Source organism: Labeo rohita, chromosome 14, assembly GCF_022985175.1.
Source record: "Labeo rohita strain BAU-BD-2019 chromosome 14, IGBB_LRoh.1.0, whole genome shotgun sequence".
Taxonomy (NCBI): Eukaryota; Metazoa; Chordata; class Actinopteri; order Cypriniformes; family Cyprinidae; genus Labeo; species Labeo rohita.
The window spans coordinates 30,229,787-30,251,594 of NC_066882.1; the positions used below are offsets into that span (position 1 = coordinate 30,229,787).

The following is a 21,808-nucleotide window of genomic DNA, read 5'->3' on the forward strand; positions in this document are numbered from 1 at the left end:
AGTGAACCGTCTTTGTATGTCTGTAGTCTCTGGTTTTATTTTGGAGTTGTGTAATTAAACATAATTTACACACCTGTCTCTTCGAATGCTTTGCTGAACAGTTTTACCCATTATGTCATTTTTGAAATTGGACTCATGTATATATATGTGTGTGTGTGTGTGTGTGTACATTGTATGTGTTGGCAAAATGGAGTTTTCAAGGGGTGTTTTAGCAGTTGTCTGTTCTAATCATACTGCAAAATGACTTGATGTTACAGATAATTGGTTTAGCATACTACCTTGAATTTCACCCATAATTTCATTAAAAAATCCTGATATATTAAGCAACATAAATCAGATAGGTAATATGCATTTAACTGTGATGGAGTTGTACAAAAAGAAAACATTCTAAATAAATATAAATAAAATAAAGTTTTTTGGAAACCGTTTTCTTCGCCAGTTTTATGGTTTAATTTGGCACATGGCACAATCAGCATGTATACATCTGGTATACATAAATAAATATTAAATATATTTATACATAAATATACATATAGAGCTATTAAAAAGACACTTGTTGTGGCCTCAGATTATGGTGTAGAGGATAAAACTAGCACAGACACTAACTGCTCTGCCCTCTGAATATTGGTGCTTTCAGCCTAATAATTGCTAATAATAATGGTCATTTACACTTTCAGGTCAATGGGAGCAAAATCTTCATAAAAGCCCTATACATATATGTATGTATGCCCATATTTATATATATATTTAAAGAAACACAGGTTTACACTGAAGTCAGGTTATTCAGTGTAAAGAGGCCACTGTCTCCAGTTGAGAGGAACGCTTACAAAGTCAATGGAATCATGTCAGTTAGTTCAGTTCAATCTTAAGCTATTGTTTTCTCTTGCATGTAAAATAATATATTTATTTTGTAATTCTTAAGCAAAATTAGACATATGTAACTTTTTTAAAATAACAAAAAGTTCTATTTCGCAAAGACAGACGACAAGAGACGCAGCTGAAACACTACTTGTGGTGAACAAAAATCAACGCAGTGGTAAAGAAGCCCCCCCCACTCCCATCACACAAATATTTAACAGAAAACATGGCAAAGGCAATCAAACACGCACACACACATAGACTCAACTCAGATATTCCCGTTCACACCCAGAATCTCTCACACACGCACACTAGTCAAACAGTGCTCTGAGCGTTGTGTGTAAGTGTGCATTTCATGGGAATTTGACGCAGGAGCCGATAGATAATTTTGTTGTAAAAGATGCACTTTTCTTTAAACAAAACAATTACAGTAACTTTTAAAGTCTGTATCTCCAGTCTTGTCCAATGGAAAAGTTTCAAACAAAGATTTTCAGTGGAACCAAGAAAAAAAAAAGTTAAAACACCACATGTGAGGTTATGCAACTGGAAAATAAGTTGCAGTTACCGTTTCAATCCATCGCTTTCCATATTTGTCGTCTGTCTCATGCTTCCTGGAATCCAACCATTAAAAGTCAGATCGCTACATTCCACACAGACACATCTCAGGGAAAGATCGTCAAATTAAGAGAAAAAACAGCTCTTTATAAGGCATTGAAAATAAATCGAAAAGCAAAGCAAACAATATTATGCAGATGTCACCTTAGAGGCCACTGTTTTGAAACATGTTTCCCACAAAAGACTGTGATGGGAAATAAAATGCACTTTCCTTTGTTTGTTTGTTTGTTTGTTTTTTTGTTATTTATTCAAGAAAAAAGTGATCGCCCCATTCGCCCGATTCTGCTTAAAAAGGCGTTTTTTTTTTCTTTTAAAATGATGATTAGAAAAAATACTGCTTGAAATGCTCGTCCCTTTTCAAAGGAAAGAGAGCAGTTCTGTTTTGGCAGGTTTGCACAACTTGACATCTGGAAAGAACTTGTCACTGCTTTTTGTAAAAGTCTATTCAAATCATGTTGTTTCCATCATCGTCCTGAACCCCCTCCTCTCGCTTCAACGTTTTCATTAAAACCAAAGACTTTTCCCCATCCCTCCCTTGTGTTGGATCGCCATAAAGCTATACACGTGTGGTGGAGTGGGAATGTGGCAGGCCGGTGGAGTTGAAGCCAGCTGTGAAGGTGTTGTACGGATGTAGGTTCGGCATGCCCACCAGCGAGTTGGGGATCATGGTTATGGTGTTCGGTGTCATGAGTGGGATATCGTCAGGCGAGCGCCGCAGAGTCAGCGTGTAGTCGGGAAGTGAAGCGAGTCGTAATGGGTCGCCGGGCGGCCCTGCGTCGCACTCGTGGTGCATCTGGTTCACCTGCAGGGACATGATCTCCTCTTCAGGGGCGTGCCGGTTCACGTCATTGGTGGTGGTGGCTCGTGGCGGGCTGGGTTGCGGGTGCTGTTCCTGCCGGCGCTTATCCTTGCGGTAGTACAGAGCAGCAAACGCCAAAACGTTGAGGAACAGCAGCGAAGCTCCTACTGCAATGGTTACGCTCAGCTCGGTGGAGTAATCCCGAGGGTTCTCCACCACCAGAGGGCCTGGCTCCTCTTCTCCGTTCCATTGCTCCTTCCCACTCTCGCTGTTGTACGCCGGAGACATTGGCGGCCGCTTGGTGTTGAACGGCCAGGCTTTGCCATTGGGACGTTTGGTGGACAGGGAATTCTGAGTCGTCTCGGGTGGCGGCACTTTGGTGGTGGTGGAGGTGTAGTGGAACATATCGTGTAGGTTGTACAGATGAGGGACCAGGTGCTTCCAGAACGCCACTTTAGTGGCGCGGTAGTGGTCACGGACTCGTGGCTTTAGGCCGATGTGCAGGTATAGCTGGTCTTGTGGATTGTATTTGGACCAGGCTACCTCTTCGAAGCGATTGGCCTTAGTATGGATGAACTTGGTATCCTGAGGCACTGGTTTGTTGGGATCTCTGCAAAACAAACAGAACATCAATGAATAAACTACGCTAAGCTGAGAAGTAAAGTTTTCATGTAAATTGCTAGAGTTCAAGCAATAATTCATCCAAAAATGAAAATTCTGTCATCATGATTTTCATGTTTTCGTGGAATCCAAAAAGTTGTTGTTTTGCTGAACATTTATCGAGCTCTTTTTCAGTGAAGGCGTACAGTGGGGATGTAATGATTCACTCAGCTCAGATGGGATACGGCTCACAATATGATTTTCTCATGATTTTTTTTTTTTAACAAAATGAGATTTAAGACAAATTATAAATGAAAAAGTGTCATTTTATCATTTCTCAGACATAATGCTGCAAATGTCTGTGAAACTAAAATTTTTTAATGTCAAATAACAAAAATAAATAAATAAATAAATGTCCACAGAAAATGAACCTTGTACAAAAAAATGCATTTGAATCAAAAACTGAATTATACAGTGGTAAGATGAAAATAAAATACTATATAAACTTTGCTGAAGACAGTAAGTTCTCCTCATTTTTATAAACCCCTGCCCCCAACTGTATCGCAGTTCGTTTGACATCTCAACCAACTTGAATCATCACATATTTTCATCGATTTTCAACTGGATCAAGGTGCATTGTTACATCTAGTGACTAGGTACTATAAATGTAGCTCATACAACTCATATGCTACATGAAGCTTTCGGTTTTCAAGAAAAGCTTCAAAAGGCCTGGAATATAATGTCCTAGTTGTATGGACCATATCAGTGGTGCTTTTTGTCTTGTCTACACTTTGACAACCCCCCTGTCAATACAGTCATCTGAAAACGTTAGGACAACCTATTAAATTCCACGGTTTTCTGTATAAGGACATAATAAAAATGATAAAAAAAATCTGGTCCTTGGCATTATCTGGTCTTAAAATTTGGAAAATGAATTATCAGTCTCTCACATCGATCTGGACTAATTTGGGCCCACTCTTCTTTACAATGTTGCTCTAGTTTATTGAGGTTTATTGGCATTTGTTTATGCACAGCTCTTGCCACAGCAATTCTGTCAGGATGAGGTCTGGATTTTGACTGGACTATTGCAACACATCTGCTTTGGTCTTGTCTGTTCAAAAGGACATAGTTCTAGAAGTCTTCTGGTTTGTGTAGATGCAACTTTGCAAACCTAATCCGTGCTGCCATGTTTTTTTTTAGATAGAAAAAGCTTTCATCTGGGAACCCCTCCAAATATGCCATACTTGTCCCATATTCTTCTAATTGTACTATCATGAACTTTATCATTTAACATGTTAACTGAGGCCTGTAGTTCTTGGGTTGCCTGCCATTTCTCTGAACCAGCAAACTGCCAAAACATCTTTGTTTATGGAGGTGCTCACGCTTGCTGATGATTAGTTAATCAAAGATATTTGATTAGCAGTGTCTGACCGTTACTTACCCTCTTAATTCCTATGTTAACAGTAAAGGTGTCCTAATTTTGTCACACATCAAGTTTGGGATTACTAGAAACTTCCAGGGAAGTGTTTTAGGGCAGATGGAAGCTAAACTCAAGAGGGCACTGGCCCTCCAGAAGCAGAATTTGACACTGGCTCTTTTATTATCTATTATCTTTTATTATTCTATTATCATTATCATACTTTACAATCTTCAGCAGAAACATCTGCATGCTTCTTCTTTTCTGCCTTTCTTTCTTTTCAATAATACAGTACCTTCATTCTTGGTCATGCTAAGCATGCATAAAGCTCACATCCTTTCTCATATCAACCCCTGGAGTTTGCGCCAATCAACAAAACAATTTTACGTTCACAGACATTCCTCATCATCACTGCGCTACTATCTGTCTTGTTTCACCTTCTTGTATAAAGATGCCTGGCACTTCTTCCAAATCATCATTTTCTATTTCTCCCTTGTGTGACATTACGTTACAGCTCATATCTCTAAGCACCTCTGCCTGCTGGGCTTCACGCATCCTCGGCTCATTCTGTGTAAAAAAAGAGATGGGCCAGAGGCTTTTAAAGTGAAACACAAATGAATAAATCAACAGCTGAGATGTGCTTCAGGATGCAACTTGTTTTTGATAAAACAACAGCAGTGCATCCATTCCGTTAATTGCTTTGGGAAAGCAGTGCAGATTGCATTAACAGCGAGTGTGCTGATAGAAAGTGGACCATATTAATCTAAACGCTAAAGGGGGGATGCTGGCAAAAGGCCCTCGTGTGTGTGTGTTGTATTAGCCTTTAGCCTCCAGGGGTCACTGTTTCTCCAACTGATATTACAAGCTCACAGAAGGCAAAGCAAGGTGGCGTCCAACCTCTGTGGTACTATTGAGTTATCGTCTGCATGAACATATGCCATCTAAATAATCACACATCTACTTGTTGTCTTTTAGCTCCACTAGTGACTATCCTAAGCTTTTAAAAGCTCTTCGAAAAGTGGGCAGTGGTACAATATACACTACATAAAAATAATTTAATCAGAAATATTTTTTTTTCATCACTGTCAGTGGAGAAATATGCTTTTCGCTGCCACATGGTATGATTCAACAAGCAGGAGCTAACAGGGACATGCTAACCAGCTAAACCTTGACCCCTCATCTGTGATAAAATACTGCAAGATGGAACAATGTAACGTTTCAGAGACTTGATCTAATGAAGAGACACCCCATGAACTAAACAGTTAGAGATACCACTGGTGTGCCCTTGAGTCGTTCAACTCCAAAATGTAGGGACATTCCCTGTCGCTAATGTTTTGTCACAGAGGATGAAAAGTGACAAGAAGTCAAGATGGCAGCTGTTTGTATACTGTCTGCTAGTCTGCAAGCCGCACACTTTTAAATCCAAGTAGCAACTTTGCATATCTGCGGAAGAGTCCTATCAGAAAATGCATCAACTATGACAACATTCAGAAAAGATGACACTGTAATTCAGTGTTATTATGCGAATTAAATTCAAATGCATTACTATTAAACATATTTTAGAATTTGCTAAAGCTAAGAAAAGCTTATCCATCTGTCTAGAACTGCTGTGTTAAAGACGTTACATTATCAAAATCATGTTTGAAATGTTGTGCTTGCCCTTATGAAAATCGAGCATCTTGATGCAACTTGCATACTTGGGGTAAACAGAATAATTTCTTTTTTTTTGTTGATGGCCTGTCTCACACAATATTACATTGTGCAACCGTTGACATGCCAGTTCAGCTTCACATCATGCATTGCAAAAGAGTCTTAGATGCAAAAATTATACATAAAACATTTTTTTTTTTTTTTTTTTTTTTTTTTTTTTTTTACAAATGTACACATTTCTAAAGTCATGTCATCCAAAACAGTTGGAGAGACACTGGTCTATGCTGTGACACCTCTGCAAAAAATAAAGTCTAAGGACAGAAAAACAGCTAGTTTGAAAACAAATCACATTCTTTTATGTTTGTTGTGCTTTTTTTCTCATCTGTGCCTCTGCGAGCCGAGAAGTAAATGCAGATAGGTTGAATGTCAGCTCAGAAGCTGATAAATAACCAGTTTTATTAGGCTGGTAATGATCCCCAATGAATATTGGCAGCCGGACCATGATGACTTTGTAGCTGAATATCAGTAATTAAGTTTCAAAGAAGCAGGCAGCAGAGGTAAGGTCATATTGATCTGCCACGGTGCAACATGCCAGAGAACAGGACATAAGTGCCGCAGCGGTGCAGCATATATGAATTCTTGCTGCGTGGCGTGCGAGTGGCAGTCAGTATACCTGGGGCATTCTCGCTTAATAGGAAACGCTAGGATCTCAATATCACCACACAGTCTCATAATGGTCAATCAACCGACTTGCATGACACAGCATATTTGTGTTTGCAGCTGAGTTTTCAATGCTACTGACTGCTGATTTGAGGTCAGTCGTGATGTTTTGCATGTGTCTTCAGAGGCTGTTGATCTGCAGTGATGACATACTTTGCGTGGGTGTTTCACACGTGAGGGTTTAGCTTGTGATTTAGTGTGTTGATGTAAATGAAGATGCGTAATTAGAATTAGTGCTACCAGACTGTACTATTTCTTACACTTAAGGTTCTGTATTTTTTCTAAACTTTTTATGTATTAAAAGTATTCTGTTTTAGCACAGTACTCTTACAGCACCATTTGTGCTGTGGACATGAATGCAATCTCAAATAATGGGCAATAATTAGCCAACAGGCTGTCGATTGTGAGTTGTTTCCTCACAAAAGCAGTTCATTTAAGAGTATTGAAGCCTCTTCTTCACTGACATCCATTTAAAAAGGCCTCCTGTCTTGTCTCCTTGCAAGTGTACTGCAGCGTTATGCTTCTTTTTGTTAACCTTGAAGGCTCCCTTTAGGGGAGGGGCTCTGATATAAGGCAGCGTGAGTCATTCAATGTTTGTGAAGTCTCATTTATCCTGCAGTTATGGCCATTTATACTGAGCTCATGTTTTGGTTATGTTACTGATCTCTTGCATGATCTGTCTGTCATTTTAGATTGAGATACTATTATGTTTCTTTTCTGTAAATATTACATTATATTTACATAATATTCTATTATATTTATATAATATAATATAATATAATATATTGTAATTTGTTTTCATTTTCATTTCATATTTCCTGTTTGCATTTTTGTTGTTATTATTATAATTATTTTAATTATTTTAATTTTAGTTTTAAGTCCTGTTCGCAAGGGATTAGTATTACCTGGTGACCTCTAGTCATTTGTAACAATTGCAGAAGGTTTTCTCTGACCATAATCCTGTGCGTGTTGTCCATGTCTGTAATTTGTAAAGTAAAAATTCCTCTGCAAATTACCAATTATATTTCACCGAATGCCAAGGTCCTGTGATATAATAATAGTATAATAGTATAGTAATAGTAGTGTGCAAATCAGCATCTCTTTGATTTGGCCAGGATTTGGTGGGGTTGTATATCATTTTTTTAAGGTATTTGTTGTTCATTTGTGTCTTTTTATCTTTTATCTTTATTTTTCTTTTGCGAAGAATGGAGGCTGCATTGGAGTGTTTTGGGTTGTGGGTCATATTGCTATACACCATACAAAAACACAATTTGTGTAATGAGAAAGCTGAAAATAATCAGAAGAGCAAAAACCCAAAGAATGATTAGATGGATATGGATGACATGTATAACAGCATGTGGTAACATTCTTCTGTTTATGATATATCATACAGCTAGACCGATAATGACAAGATATTTCCAAGCAATAACCTATCCAAAATAGCGCACAATCAAGCAAGGTGGTTCACATCATAATTCGAGAGTAATGTGTTAAAAATAAAAATTAAGTGCCATCATATCCGGGAGATAAGTCGATAAATTCGAATAAAATCACAGGCTTCGGTTATCCCGTGTGAATGTGCCACACAAAATTCACATGTGGGGGGTTTCTATGGTACCAAAATAGTGAATCGTGCCGTACCACATTTTTGGTACCTTTGCGTTGGGGTACCTAGTACAGCAAAGGGTACACTGTAAAAAACAATTTGTTGAGCCAACTTAAAATTATTTGTAACCTGGCTGCCTTAAAATTTTAAGTTCAGTCAACTCAAAAAAAGTTTATTCAGCTTGAAAGGTTAAATTATACTAAGTGACAACTTAGATATTTGAGTTGAATCAACTTAAAATTTTAAGGCAGCTGGGTTACTTACCCATCTGTTAAGTTTAGCAAACACAAATATCTAAGTTGTTACTTAGTACAACTTAACATTTCAAGTTGACTAAACTTATTTTAGTTAACTAAACTTAAAATTTTAAGGCAGCAGGGTAACAAATTATTTTAAGCTGACTCAACAAATTGTGTTTTTATTTTTTACAGTGCACTAAAAGGGTGGAGCTAAACTGCTACAAAGAGATAAAGCGTCTCCTTCACTCATTTCACTATGCTGTCCATGCGTGTTGGGCTTATTTACATTAGAGTGTGCAAACACACACAAAAAAACAAAAACAGTGTATTTTATAATTTTATATTTTCACACAGACAATAGCCATTTCTCGATATGCGTTCTTGTCTGTTCTTATGGACACTTCTTATGGATTAATTTCAAAATATTACTGTTATTGTGTCATGAAATGTAGTTTTAAGAGTTTTTTCAGACGAGAATGTAGTTGTTGACTCAAAACTCAAATCTGCGGTTTATTTATACCGGGCGCTCAGTGCTCATGTATCCCGCCTAGAGCAGCCTTAGCTCGGCTAGTCCTTCTGACATTTGCTGCTGGCTCTGATGTCTCTGTAAGGACTAAACATGAGATACAATTTGTTTTGGGTACATTTAACAGGCAATCGTTGGTTTTATGAATCTATTTTTTGTATTGTTTTTATTATAAGTTATTTTTAACTTTATATATTTATTTTGAATTTCACCATGCTGACTTTCAAGCATATGTTTGACTGAATTGTTTGTTTTTGTCTTTATCTCCTCTTACATAAGCCTCTTATACTCTGTACTTATACTTTTATAATGGCTATTATTGTTCATTAAAACTGACATTTAACAAAAAGAGGCAGAGTTGTGCTTATTGTTGTGCTTTATCGTCAGTCGCTACTTTCTGGGATACTCTACACCTATCAAGTAAGGGTACTGTTGGTGGTAGAAACGCAAGCTGGATCACGGTGTTCGGTCCTGAATCGTACCATACTGTACTGACCCGTACTGCTTGGTGGAAATGAGCCAAAAATAACCCTGATTGTGACTATTTAGATTTTGACCATGCCACAGTGTATGACTACTCTTTTGGATATAGGACTGCATATTTCTAATAAACTTCTGCTTGAGGATTATAAAACTGCACGCCCTATGCCTTGTTACAGTAGGTAACCATAGCAATGTCAATAATGTATAACAAGTGTTATCCCTCTCCAGTGACCAAGTTGGTGCCCCATTCATTCCACTAACCCACAATCTGGGTAGTGTATGTGCAAATGGAGGCCATGAATTAGCTGACAGTGTTCTGTCAGGTCACCCACTCAAATCGACTCCTAAACCTCTCAAATGGTTCGGTTCAGGCCACTTGGGCTTGCCCGGTGAAGCAGCACTTCAGCCTCTATCAGTGCCACTCATTCAGATCTCAGGCCCTGAGAGAAAACTACTCCACGACAATTGAGATTCTGAAACTAGGTTGGACTTCCTAAACGCCATCCTAACACCAAAGGGAGAGGTCTGTCTGAAGATATTTTCATCAATGAATCCAACCTTAGCAGTGTAGTATTCTAGTTTTCTAGTAGCAAATTAAGTCTGGAAAAAGTTCCACTGTTAACGGTCATTCAATTATTTTTAAATTTTACATTTAAATTTGCTAAGGCTAATTGTTCGTACTTCTAAACTTTATTTTCTGGTTTCTTAACTAGTTGCTTATTAGCATTAGGGGTGTGACGAGACACTTATCCCATGAGACCAGACAAGACACGAGACTGGGTTCACGAGAACGATACGAAACGAGATTTTTAAACTTTTCTTAAGAAATCCTCAATGATCAAATATATAGGTAAAATAGTCTTTTATTCAACTGAAAAAGACAAAATGCAAAAAAAATGTAGTTGCATTTTGAACTTTAGGAAATTAAACTTTCATTTCAATGAATTATATGCAGTAATAACATTTAAACAAGAGCTTCACGATTCTGGATAAATTGAGAATCCCAGTTATTTTTAATAAATTGGAGACCATGATTCTCTCACGATTCTGGAGAAAAAAGATTAGACAACTAAACAAAATAACGTAATTTACTGGTGGTTCTGACAAAATGTTCATTGCTTAAGTCTTTTAAAAACCTATATTTATTTAAACTAAATAATAATGATTAAAAAAAACAAACAAACATTCAATGAAAGAGTCAGTGTCTCACATCATTAAGACTTGTTTGACTATTGAAATCTGAATGAATGATTCAATGACATACTTTTTTTTAAACGGGCAGTTGTCGCCACCTCCTGGCGGAAGAGGATAAGCGTTAAGCGTTACAATACATCCAAGTGTTAAAGGGGTCATCGGATGCCCATTTTCCACAAGTTGATATGATTCTTTAGGGTCTTAATGAAAAGTCTCTAATATACTTTGATTAAAAATTCTCAATGGTTTTGTAAAACAACACCCTTTTTACCTTGCCAAAATCAGCTCTGCAAAAATCATCTCATTCTAAGGGGTTGTTCCTTTAAATGCAGATGAGCTCTGCTCACCCCGCCCCTCTCTACTCTCTGTGGAAAGACGGTCTTGTTTACATTAGCCGCATTTAGTCGCGTTTAGCCGCTAAACTTCCTAACTACCAAGGAAATAAGGAAAGGTGATCGCAAAGATTCGTAAAAAAAATGCTTATACTCAGTTCTGCTGTAAGTGAAGCTGGATCATGAATGATTCGCGCGAACATAGACGGACATATGTAGATTGGGAGGCGCATTCCATTCACAAACAAACGTAATCTACTGCATCTTTAGCGGTGACAGCTGGTCTAAGGTAAGAGCTCATGTCAATCAACTATTGTGGGAGCGGCCTCTGTGGGTGTGACGGCACACCGACAGGCATCTGAGAACGGCTCGATTTGAAAAAGGGCATATTATTTTTACAGATTAATTAAAAACCACTGCATGGATTTTTATCATTATAGGGTAGATTTGTACATACACTGCCAACACACATTAATGTTCAAACAACATGGAAAAGTGAACTTCCGATGACCCCTTTAAGATACTTTCGTTTTGATCGCTACTGAAGACAGTAAGTGTTTATACCCAAACGATAAAAATTAATCCCAGTACTTCTGTTATTTAAATGTCTGTAACACAGAAATAATGATTATAATGTGGTTGAAAAGACTGTTTGTGTTGCTCTTTCTGCGTTCACATTTACCCCGACCCTCTGATTCATTAGCATGAGCAGCCGCAAAACGTGCTTCTCACGCTTCACTGACACTCGCGATGTGAAACAGTCCTAATAGGCATAGCTAAATCGTTGTCATTCAGGAATAAGATCGCATGGGTGTTTGAATCGAGATCTCAATATTTTAAGGATTAATTGTGCAGTTCTATTGTAAACACTGCAAAATGTTTCATGGGGATATCGTCACAAGATCTCGTCACATCCCTAATTAGCATGCATATTACTAGAATATTAGCCATTTATTAGTGCTAATTAAGCACATATTAATGCCTTATTTTACATGACCTTATTCTACATCTCTAATCCTACCCAATACCTAAACTTAACAACTACCTTACTAACTATTAAACTATTAAAAGCAGCAAATTAGGGATTTATTAAGAAAAAAGTCATAGTTAATAGTAAATAAGTGTTCCCTATTCTAAAGTATTACCCAGTTATCCATAGCAATAAGCCACTTAAAAAACTCATTTTTACATATAGAATTGAATAAAAGAAAGAAAGAAAGAAAGAAAGAAAGAAATCCCCCCCCCCAAAAAACAAAAAACAAAAAACAAAAACATGCTAAACCCTAAAAGGTCTTTTTTCCACATAGCAGTCATAGCAGAATAAATCTAATGAATATGAGAAGGTGAAAACGAGTCAGAGTTAATTCCATTGGTTATTCATTAGTCTAATTTGCAGCGCTTGAATGACTGTGGACATAGAGACACCAAATCCGATGGGGCATCATAAAAGCCTCTGTTTCCACTTCAATGTCTTAGTGTACTTTGGTCAGGGTCACTTATTTCAATGAAAACTCCATCTTCAACTGAATAGCATTGGTTGTAACTCAAGGTAGTGTATGTACTTTTAATTTGAAAGTTTTCTATCTAGGGGTTATTTATAAATACAGGATGTAGCGTGCACTGCTTCGTCTGGTTTTTCATCTTACGGTGCATTTCAAGGTCCACACACAACTGGCTTATCTTTTGAAAGATGCAGTGTTACATTTAGAGTTTTTCTTATCTCTCTTTGCTGTTCTCAAGGTCAGCAGATAGAATACATAACATAAAACATGACAGAGAGAGAGGGGATGCTTTCAACAAACCTTGCTATTCAGCCCAGAAAGTTTAAACTGCTGTTGCTTAAAGTTTAGATAGTCAGTTGCTTTGGTAATGTTTATTTTGCATCTCCTATGCAGCAATAGAAAACATTTGTAAAGTACTTTAGAGTATAATTTTAACTGTTGTGTTACTTGATATTCAAGTTCATATATTTTAAATGTGCTAAATTCCAACATTCATCATTACAAATGTGTAATTACAAATATATTTAAATATATCACAAAAAATGTAATAGAAAAGACATTAGAATAAAGTATGTTTAAATTTACAATAATAAATGTTTGTCAGTACATTCAAGGGGTCATCCATATTCCTTTATCCATATTTCAGATAAAAGCCAATAAAATTATGTAATTACATATAAAGGTGTACTTACAGTAAGTTCAACTAACTACATTTAAGATAAACTAAAACTATCTTTATTTAACTGCAATTAACATTAAATTAAGTAACCTGAAAATATTACATTTATTTCAAACTATATTCTTTAATAAAAAATAGTTTAGCAACCAAATGTTACACCGTGTCTAATGATTCACTCATGAAACGAGTCATGTCGAATGAGAGGTATGTGAGCCTAGTTAGCCCATCACGTGGTTTAGTTTCAGTTTGGTTTCAAATAAATATATAATAATAATAATAATAATAATAATAATAATAATAATAATAATAATATAATATATATATATATATATATATATATATATATATATATATATTTAGCATTTAAAATAAATGTTGTTTGTAATGAATGACACTATAATTTATTTTTTATCCATGTATGTATTTATTTTTGTTCTGTTTTGAATGCCATTAAAGGAGAAGTCCACTTCCAAAACAAGGATTCACATATTATGTACTCACCCCCTTGTCATCCAAGATGTTCATGTCTTTCTTCCTTTAGTCGTAAAGAAATTAAGCTTTTTGAGGAAAACATTTCAGCATTTTTCTCCATATAATGGACTGATATGGTCCCCGGTTTTGAACTTCCTAAATGCAGTTTAAATGCGGCTTCAAACGATCCCAAATGCGGTTGCCGAGAAAGAAAGGTCTTATCTAGTGAAACGATCAGTTATTTTAAGAAAAACAATACAATTTACATACTTTTAAATGCCAAGCGCTCAACTTGTCTTGCTCTGCCTGGACTGTTTTTGTTCCAGATCATGACAGTTTGGGTATGGCGAAAAACCCCCATCTCATGTTCTCCCTCAACCTGAAAATCGTCCTATATCGCTGTTTTACCTTTTTTGTTAAGGGTGTTTGATCTTCTTTGCATGTTCACTTTGCAAAGACTGGGTCGGTACTTCTGCAGCGATGTAGGGTGATTTTGAAATGATTTTTGAAGTTGAGGGAGAAAATACAATTGGAGTTTTTTGACATACCCTAACTGTCTTGAGCCAGAATACACAGAGTTCAGGAAGAGAAAGACAAGACGAGCATTTGAGATGAAAAAGTATAGAAATTTTATTTTTTAATGAAAATAACCGATTGTTTCGCTAGATAAGACCCTTCTTCCTCGGCTGAGATCGTTTACAACTGCATTAGGGATCGTTTGAAGCTACATTTAAACTGCATTTAAACTACAAAATCGGGGCACCATATCAGGCCATTATACAGATAAAAATGCTGAAACGTTTTCCTCAAAAAACATAATTTCTTTACGACTGAAGAAAGAAAGACATGGACATCTTGGATGACAAGGGGGTGAGTACATTATATGTGAATCTTTGTTTTGGAAGTGGACTTCTCCTTTAAATGTAAACGAGTGAGGGGAAGTAAAATACATGTTTATACTGATTAAGTTTCTTAACCTAACACCTATGATAAAATGCACTGCCACATAATGGTGACTTTTACATGGGCAATTAACTCAAGTATTTATTCATAAAAGCAGCCTCAAATACTGAATCTTGAAATGTATTAGAACATCTCTATATCACTGTCAGGGAGATTTTCTTTCAGTAAGCCAAAAAGAAGGCAATGATTTTGAAATAATACAGGTAGCTGCAGGACACGGGCCCCTGTGCACTCTTCATTATAACTGCTATTGATCGGATGGGTAAGGTGAGTGATGGTCAACATGAGTCCTGACTCCTGTCCGGCACCGATCTCTCAGCTCTCCTCTGATGATGCTTCAGCTCATTACATTCGACATGCAGCGTGGCCTCTTCGTCATGAGCATCCAGGGCCTCTCAAGATCCTATGCAGGATCCTTCCTTTCCTTCCCCAAAGCAAATCTGTATATTGCCAAGATATTTCCTACAGTATCAAGTGCTAAACTTAATTGAGAAGGCCCTGAGACTGCTTAACAAACTAAACACAATCTCTTTTAATTCACGATTGGACTCGCCGTAGTCTAGGAACGTCAAAACAAGCGGATGCGGGAAGCAATTTAGCTCAAAGGCAGAGAAAGAGATTGTCTTGGCCTTGGGTGCAGGGTCAACTGATGTTCAAGAGACTCTGTCTGGGTGTAGCGGTGAGGGAAGCTGCTCATTAAGATGCAGCATTGAAATTATTATTTTTGTTTTCTCAATCACGAGGCAGATACGACAAGACAGTGTAAGTTAATGAGCATCTGCTTGCCATTCAGATGAAGCACAGGCAACAGAATTTCAATAAAACAGACTTCAATACAGATGCATCGATAAAACGCAGAATGCAGGTCGTGTCAAATCATTGAGCGATTACAGCCAAGCTGGCACGTGCGCCGCTAAGTCTTATTTATTAATCATGGCTTATTGATTATTGATTAATCATGTTTTATTCTTCGAGTGGAATTGTCTCCACAAGGGACAGCATCATGAAAAAACATGGGCTTTTCAAACAGAAATATCTGGACTCATCCCAGCAGGCCTCAGCATTTCTGAGAGTGGCTTGTGTTCTTGTTACAAGAAAGCATGATGGGAGATGCAGAGAAAATAGGAGGACAAAAGGAAAAGCACAACAGCATTCTGCTCAGCAACGTTTTGGGCTCGGCACAGCATGGGCTGTTTGACTGGAGGCTGAATGACACAGTAGAAGAATATAGAGGAAACAGCCCCTGTCCATCAAATGCTAGCGCTACGATCTCTATAGAAATGCAGACGGCAGCATTTGAGGTCCATTAGTAGCCTGAACAAAGGCGATATGCACCGCCAATTCAGTTTTCAAGTGTGAAGAAGGTTCTTGGATGCTTTTGTTTTTCTGCAGGACTAATGGCCACTGGTTAACACTTGATAAATTAATTAGGGGGCTAATGTATTACACTTTTACTCTTCAAAACCTGCTGAGAAAATGTCTAAAAACCCTTTGAGGTTTGAATTCAATTTAATGGCACTACACTTGGCAGCATTTTATCATTATTCTTCCATTCATTTCAAAGATTAATGATTTTTAATAATTGTCCCAAAGACAGATAAAATGTCTATTTGGACTTTTCTTCAAAAAGACTTGTTAGGAAGAAATACGTAATAACGCCATTTTTTCAAATATTACACAGATTCAACACATTGTGAGAGCTGTCAGACCCACCACCTGTTTGTAAAACCCTCTTCAAACAGAAGACATGTATGCTTTTTACTGATAGTTCTGATAATAATTATGTAACATTTTAATATCTTTCACACTTTCGGCTGCACGTATTAGGGGTCACCACAGCAAATAATTCACAAATTATTTGAAAAAAACTGCACTGTCAGGTTTTACCAAAGACGCACAGTGATTAATTAGCGCTGAAAAAGCGTGGACACAGTTATTTTTGCGCCTGACCCTATTGAATATTGCGTTTGCCTTTCAGATGCCAAATTTATGGGAGGAGAGTATTCAAATGAATCACGCAACACAATTTACTATTGTTTACGCTCGTCAAATTACTGGGATTTGCGCCATTATTTAACCCCAAAAAAGCATGTCTTTAACTATTTTGTGCTTGAAATGGATGCACTTGTTGTTGCTAGGAGGAGGCACCACAGAGAACAGAGAGCGCGTGGTAGAAGGGGATAATATAGAGGATTTTTTCCACATGTATTCATTTATTTGGAATGACAGAAGAGCACATTATCCAAACATATTGTTTGCCAAACCATTTTATTTTTAATTTGCTTCAGGAAACAAAAGATGAAACCCTCAACTATTTTAATCGGGGCTGGAGGACACAAGTCGCACAAGCTTAATATAACGTTCACCTATTCATCTCTAGGTTCCATATTTCTGTATTTGGCTTGGGTACAAGTGTCCAGTTTAGAGAGATGCCAGGGAGCGCTATCTAGGTCATCACATGGAGAAGCTGTAAGCACACTTCACATGCTGTAGTGCGCATTTGTGGCTATCATTAGTATGCATCAGAACTAAACCAGAGAGTTTGCTGGTTAAGATGGAAGTGATGATTTGCTCACTTTATGCGATTGAGAGGTTCGTTATCCTGGCATCTAATCCGTTACTCTGTACAAGCCGACCGCTAAGCAGTATCCTATATAATCCGCTTCTCACAATAGAGCCACACAAATGTAGCAAATCTATGGGCAGTAATATCAGAATAAAAATATCAGAATAAAAATACTCAGCACATCAGTAGTGCTTGAAATGGATTCTATAATGCCATTTCAACTGGGAGCCATTAGATGAATGACTACAAGAGGATACAGTGTTTGTCATGTAATAAATAATCTTTATATAATAGTATTTCTGAAAGGATGCTTTAAAATAGCAGATATGACACAGCAGGGGTTTAGGAGATGGTTTTGTGTCTTCACATCAAAATATGTTCAAGAAATGGCATTTTAGAAATTGGAAATAAGCTCTAAGGCCATCGATTTAATATTGTATTAAAATGGACAGACTTCATAGATATACGGATATACACATTTACAATTTATAATCTTAAAACAGACCACAAATATTGATGAGTCATTTTGCAGGTTTGTATTTTTTTGTCCAATAATATGTTCTTTATAATGAGAATGTCCTCTAAATTGAATATATCATCTGTTTTCAACAAGCAATAGCAAGTCGTGGTTGTTGTGTCATGCTGTATTTCCTTTCCCAACTATCAAACTATGGCAAAACAAGTGATTTGTTTTGAACATAACTTTACTGTTTTCATCCATAGTACAACTCAAGTGTGTTTTGATCTGTGATGTTAAAAAAAGAAATGAGCCCTTCAGTGTGTCCCTTCCTAACTTCCTGTTTCAGTACTGGAAATAAGGCTGGGTATTTGCACAAATTTCACAGTTAGATTTGATTCTGATCTTGACTTGATTTGCTATCAATTCATTTGGATATATGTCAGGTATAACAGAGGGAACTACACGGGGAATAAACTACACAGGGAACCCTGTCAGTAGGTATGTTACTATATAAAATTTAAATGTATTTTATTATAAACACTTTAAAAAATAATTAAACATCTAAATTGCACATTATTCATTAATTCCTGCAAAAACACATTTTTAATAAAACTGTCAGAATTTGACAGACTCGTATCAAAAGTTACAATATTGAATATTTAAGAAACAATATTTTGACTGTTAAAAAGAAGATCGATTTTTGTTTTTATTTTTGTTTTTGTATTTGCTGAGAAACTGAGGGAATCTGGCAGTCTAACAGAGAAAATTATTACCCTGTGGGAGGAAATCAGTTTTTAGCGTACAAATGTCCCATGCCCTTGAGTTAATTTGACATTTTCTGGACAGATGTTGTTCTGAAAAAGTTCTCTGATATGCTTGCAGAATGTTGACTTGAGCATTCAGCGTAAAAAAAAAAAATAGCCTGCGGTACTCAGCCATTAGCATTTCCACTCTGTGTATGTTATTTTTTGGCTACACCTAGTGTGCACTTAACAGTTAAAGAATGATTTATAAATGTCAAGGGGTGTTATTTTTATTGTGTCTGGTAAAAGTGGAGAAGCAGCAGCATGACCAATCAATTTTTCTCAGTAACAGCAGTTGTCAAATTAGATTTGTGTTGTTAGAGCTGATTACAAGCACTCCTCATACAGATCTATAATGCTTTGTGCTCTGGGCAGGATTGAGCAGGAAGGAGAAGGGGGAGCGAGGGAGGAGGTGTTGTTGAGTATGCGGTCACCTGGGGCGGCAGTGATCAACTGAAGAGAGGGGTTTTGATCGATATTGCTGAGGGGCAAAAATGCGGTAAGTTCCACTGATAATTCCCTCTGCACGGGGTCTCAAGTCCCATTCATACAGTAGGCTGTAAACAGTAGTATTCTGCAACAGATTTCACTCACAGGAAGCAAAAACAGACCAACTCAATGAGTGGTACCTAGCGTACATGGACTTTCAGTTGCACACTAGTGGTACATAAGTATACTGGTTACTTCGTTTTACTGGGTGATACGTCGCATTTTGGTTTCATCAGCAATGTCTGATAATCGTACCCACTAGTTACCTCCTCACAGTTCTCTACCAACAATCTTGTCTGTGAATAATCTGGACATTTTCTTTTCTGATTTCTCAGATGTTTAATTAAAAATGGTATAAAATAAACCTGTTGACAGAGGTGTCATGCAATGTCATGTTAAGAAAAAAAAATTGGTAACACTTTCTACGAAGCCCATATTTATAATTCATTATAAGGGTATTCTTAAGGCATTATAATAAATTCATAATGCGTTATAAAAAACCATAATGTGTTATATCATATAAATAAACATAATAATTATAATACATTGTAATACTTACATATTTGACTCAGTTTAAGGTTAGGGTAGGTCAAATGTTGGGGAACCATCAAAATAAAGTGTTAGCATATATTTAGCAAACATACTACTAATACTCTAATGACTGCTAGCTGACATATAATTGCAGAGTTTCTTATCACCAGCTGTCTAAAGGGCATCATCAAAATAATCATACTGCTATTACAATAAAAATAGTTCAGAGCAAATGTCATATTACACATTCACCTGGTCTGATATCTAGTTGTAGCTGTTTGAAAAAAAAAATATTATTATTACTTATAAGTGGTCTTGGTCTGCTTTAAGTAAAGTAACAATAGTAACATGGCAAGATATGAGACTTATAATACATTATAACTGAGAAATATAATCAACTGTAATTTAAGTGGATGCATTGTGTGTTATATATCATCATACTCTTAAAAGCTATAACCAAAATAAGGTAATTGTAATAATACATTAAAACTGTTCTTATGAATATTTATAAGATGATACAACATATAAGGTTTTTAAAAAGCATTATGCATTCATTGTAATGCCTTAAGAATACCCTTATAAATACGGGCTTTATAGAAAGTGTGACCAAAAAATTGAATGTATTTGAGCTACAAAATGTTGTATTTAATGCAAATAATCTGCAGGAGGTGCGCATTTATTCAGCTCGACAACTTCAGAAATTTAATTTATGCCAGTTTTTTGTTTTGTTCAAATAGGCATGACACTTTTGTCTACCAAAAGGCACCTTTTACGTTTTTTTTTAACCTTTCTTTAAGTGTGTAATATAGCAGTTTGCACATGTAAATGATCTTAAGTTGCAAATCACAAAGTCCACACCAAGGGAGTTCATCTCTCAAACAGAAAATAATAGCATTTTAGAATAATGGTCCATTAATAATATTAAATTGTACAGGAATTAATGCAGGGCAAATGATTAGTACAACCTTAAGCTACCACTATTAACTAATACAGAAACAGGATTAACTAATCAGTAAGTGATAGTGAATTTAGGACAGAGATAGTTCTATATTGGGTAATCAATAATTACTGAATGAGATTAAACTATTAAAGGTGCATTTTGCTGGATTTTCGTTACTGTTTGTAAACACAACGTTCAAAATTTGGCATGCAAACTTGACGGGCGGGCTCAGGACTGCCAGAGGCCACACCCCCGGCACAGTCCAACCAGCAGCATCACATGAGACAGAGAAGATGAATGATGACGTGCATAGCAAATATTTTTTCAAATATTGTGTTTATCATGCATAAATGCCACTGTGTGTGTGTGTATATGAATGAACAGTTTACGAGTGAGTTTAGCCATATTCAGTCTAGCTCGCTAATAAACAGTAATTATGTGTCATCATAAAATGTAATTATAATGCCTAGTAATTTGTCGAGTTACAGATATCAGTGAGTAAGACAATTAGCGATTTGTGTTTGCGTCAATACAAGAAAACTAAGTGGAGCTTCCAGACACAGACGACACGCCTACTGACCAAAGGCTGCAGCTCAAAAACATCCCAACCACAGCTATAAAAAAAAATAAAATAAAAAAATAAAATAGACAGAGGACAGTGTCTCTGTAGACACAAACAGCAACATGCACTTCTAGTGGATCATAAGTAATGACTGAGATGAATTATTTTTGAATGAGTCAGCTAATAGTGCAGCTTTGAATAACTTTAACAAATTATAAAGACTGATCAGTTATTCACTAACCACAATTTTAATGTGTCTGGGACATCAGTAATTGTCTGTTCTATTATAAATAGAAAATAATAATAATAATAATTACAGGGGCTTTTTTATTTTGTATTTATTTATTTATTTATTTTTTGTCCAATATCTTTAATTTTGGGGACAATTTTGGTGTCATTTATGCCCCAATTCATTACTGACTGGCACATAACAAAAATAATTAAACAAATGTGAACAGGTAAAGGCGGGCCTGTGGGCAGTACTCAAGTTTAGACAAAGGCACATTATGTTCTTTAACCACAAACCTTCCTCCAAATCACAACATTGTCTGTTAGAATATACAGTTGAGGTCAAAAGTTTACATACACCTTTGCAGAATCTGCAAAGAAAACATTTTTGTGTATTGAACCTTTCCAACAACGAGTGTATCATTTTGAGGTCCATCTGTTCACACTGAGGACAACTGAGGGACTCATATCCAGCTATTACAGAAGGTCCAAATGCTCACTGATGCTCCAGAAGGAAACACAATGTATTAAGAGCTGGGGTGAAAACTTTTGAACAGAATGAAGATGTGAAGATT

General features: G+C 36.5%; 1 protein-coding gene across 3 annotated transcripts in view; it reads right to left on the reverse strand.

Moving 5' to 3' along the window:
- Window positions 1-1,362: 1,362 nt before the first annotated feature.
- The window catches only part of nlgn3a (neuroligin 3a), a 191,817-nt gene continuing 171,371 nt past the window's right edge, over window positions 1,363-21,808 (reverse strand). For all 3 annotated transcript variants that reach the window (XM_051127619.1, XM_051127618.1, XM_051127620.1), the window contains one exon: window positions 1,363-2,882. In XM_051127619.1, coding sequence (XP_050983576.1) covers window positions 2,030-2,882 — 853 coding nt within the window. In that variant the 3' untranslated portion in view covers window positions 1,363-2,029. The remainder of the gene's footprint in view (window positions 2,883-21,808) is intronic.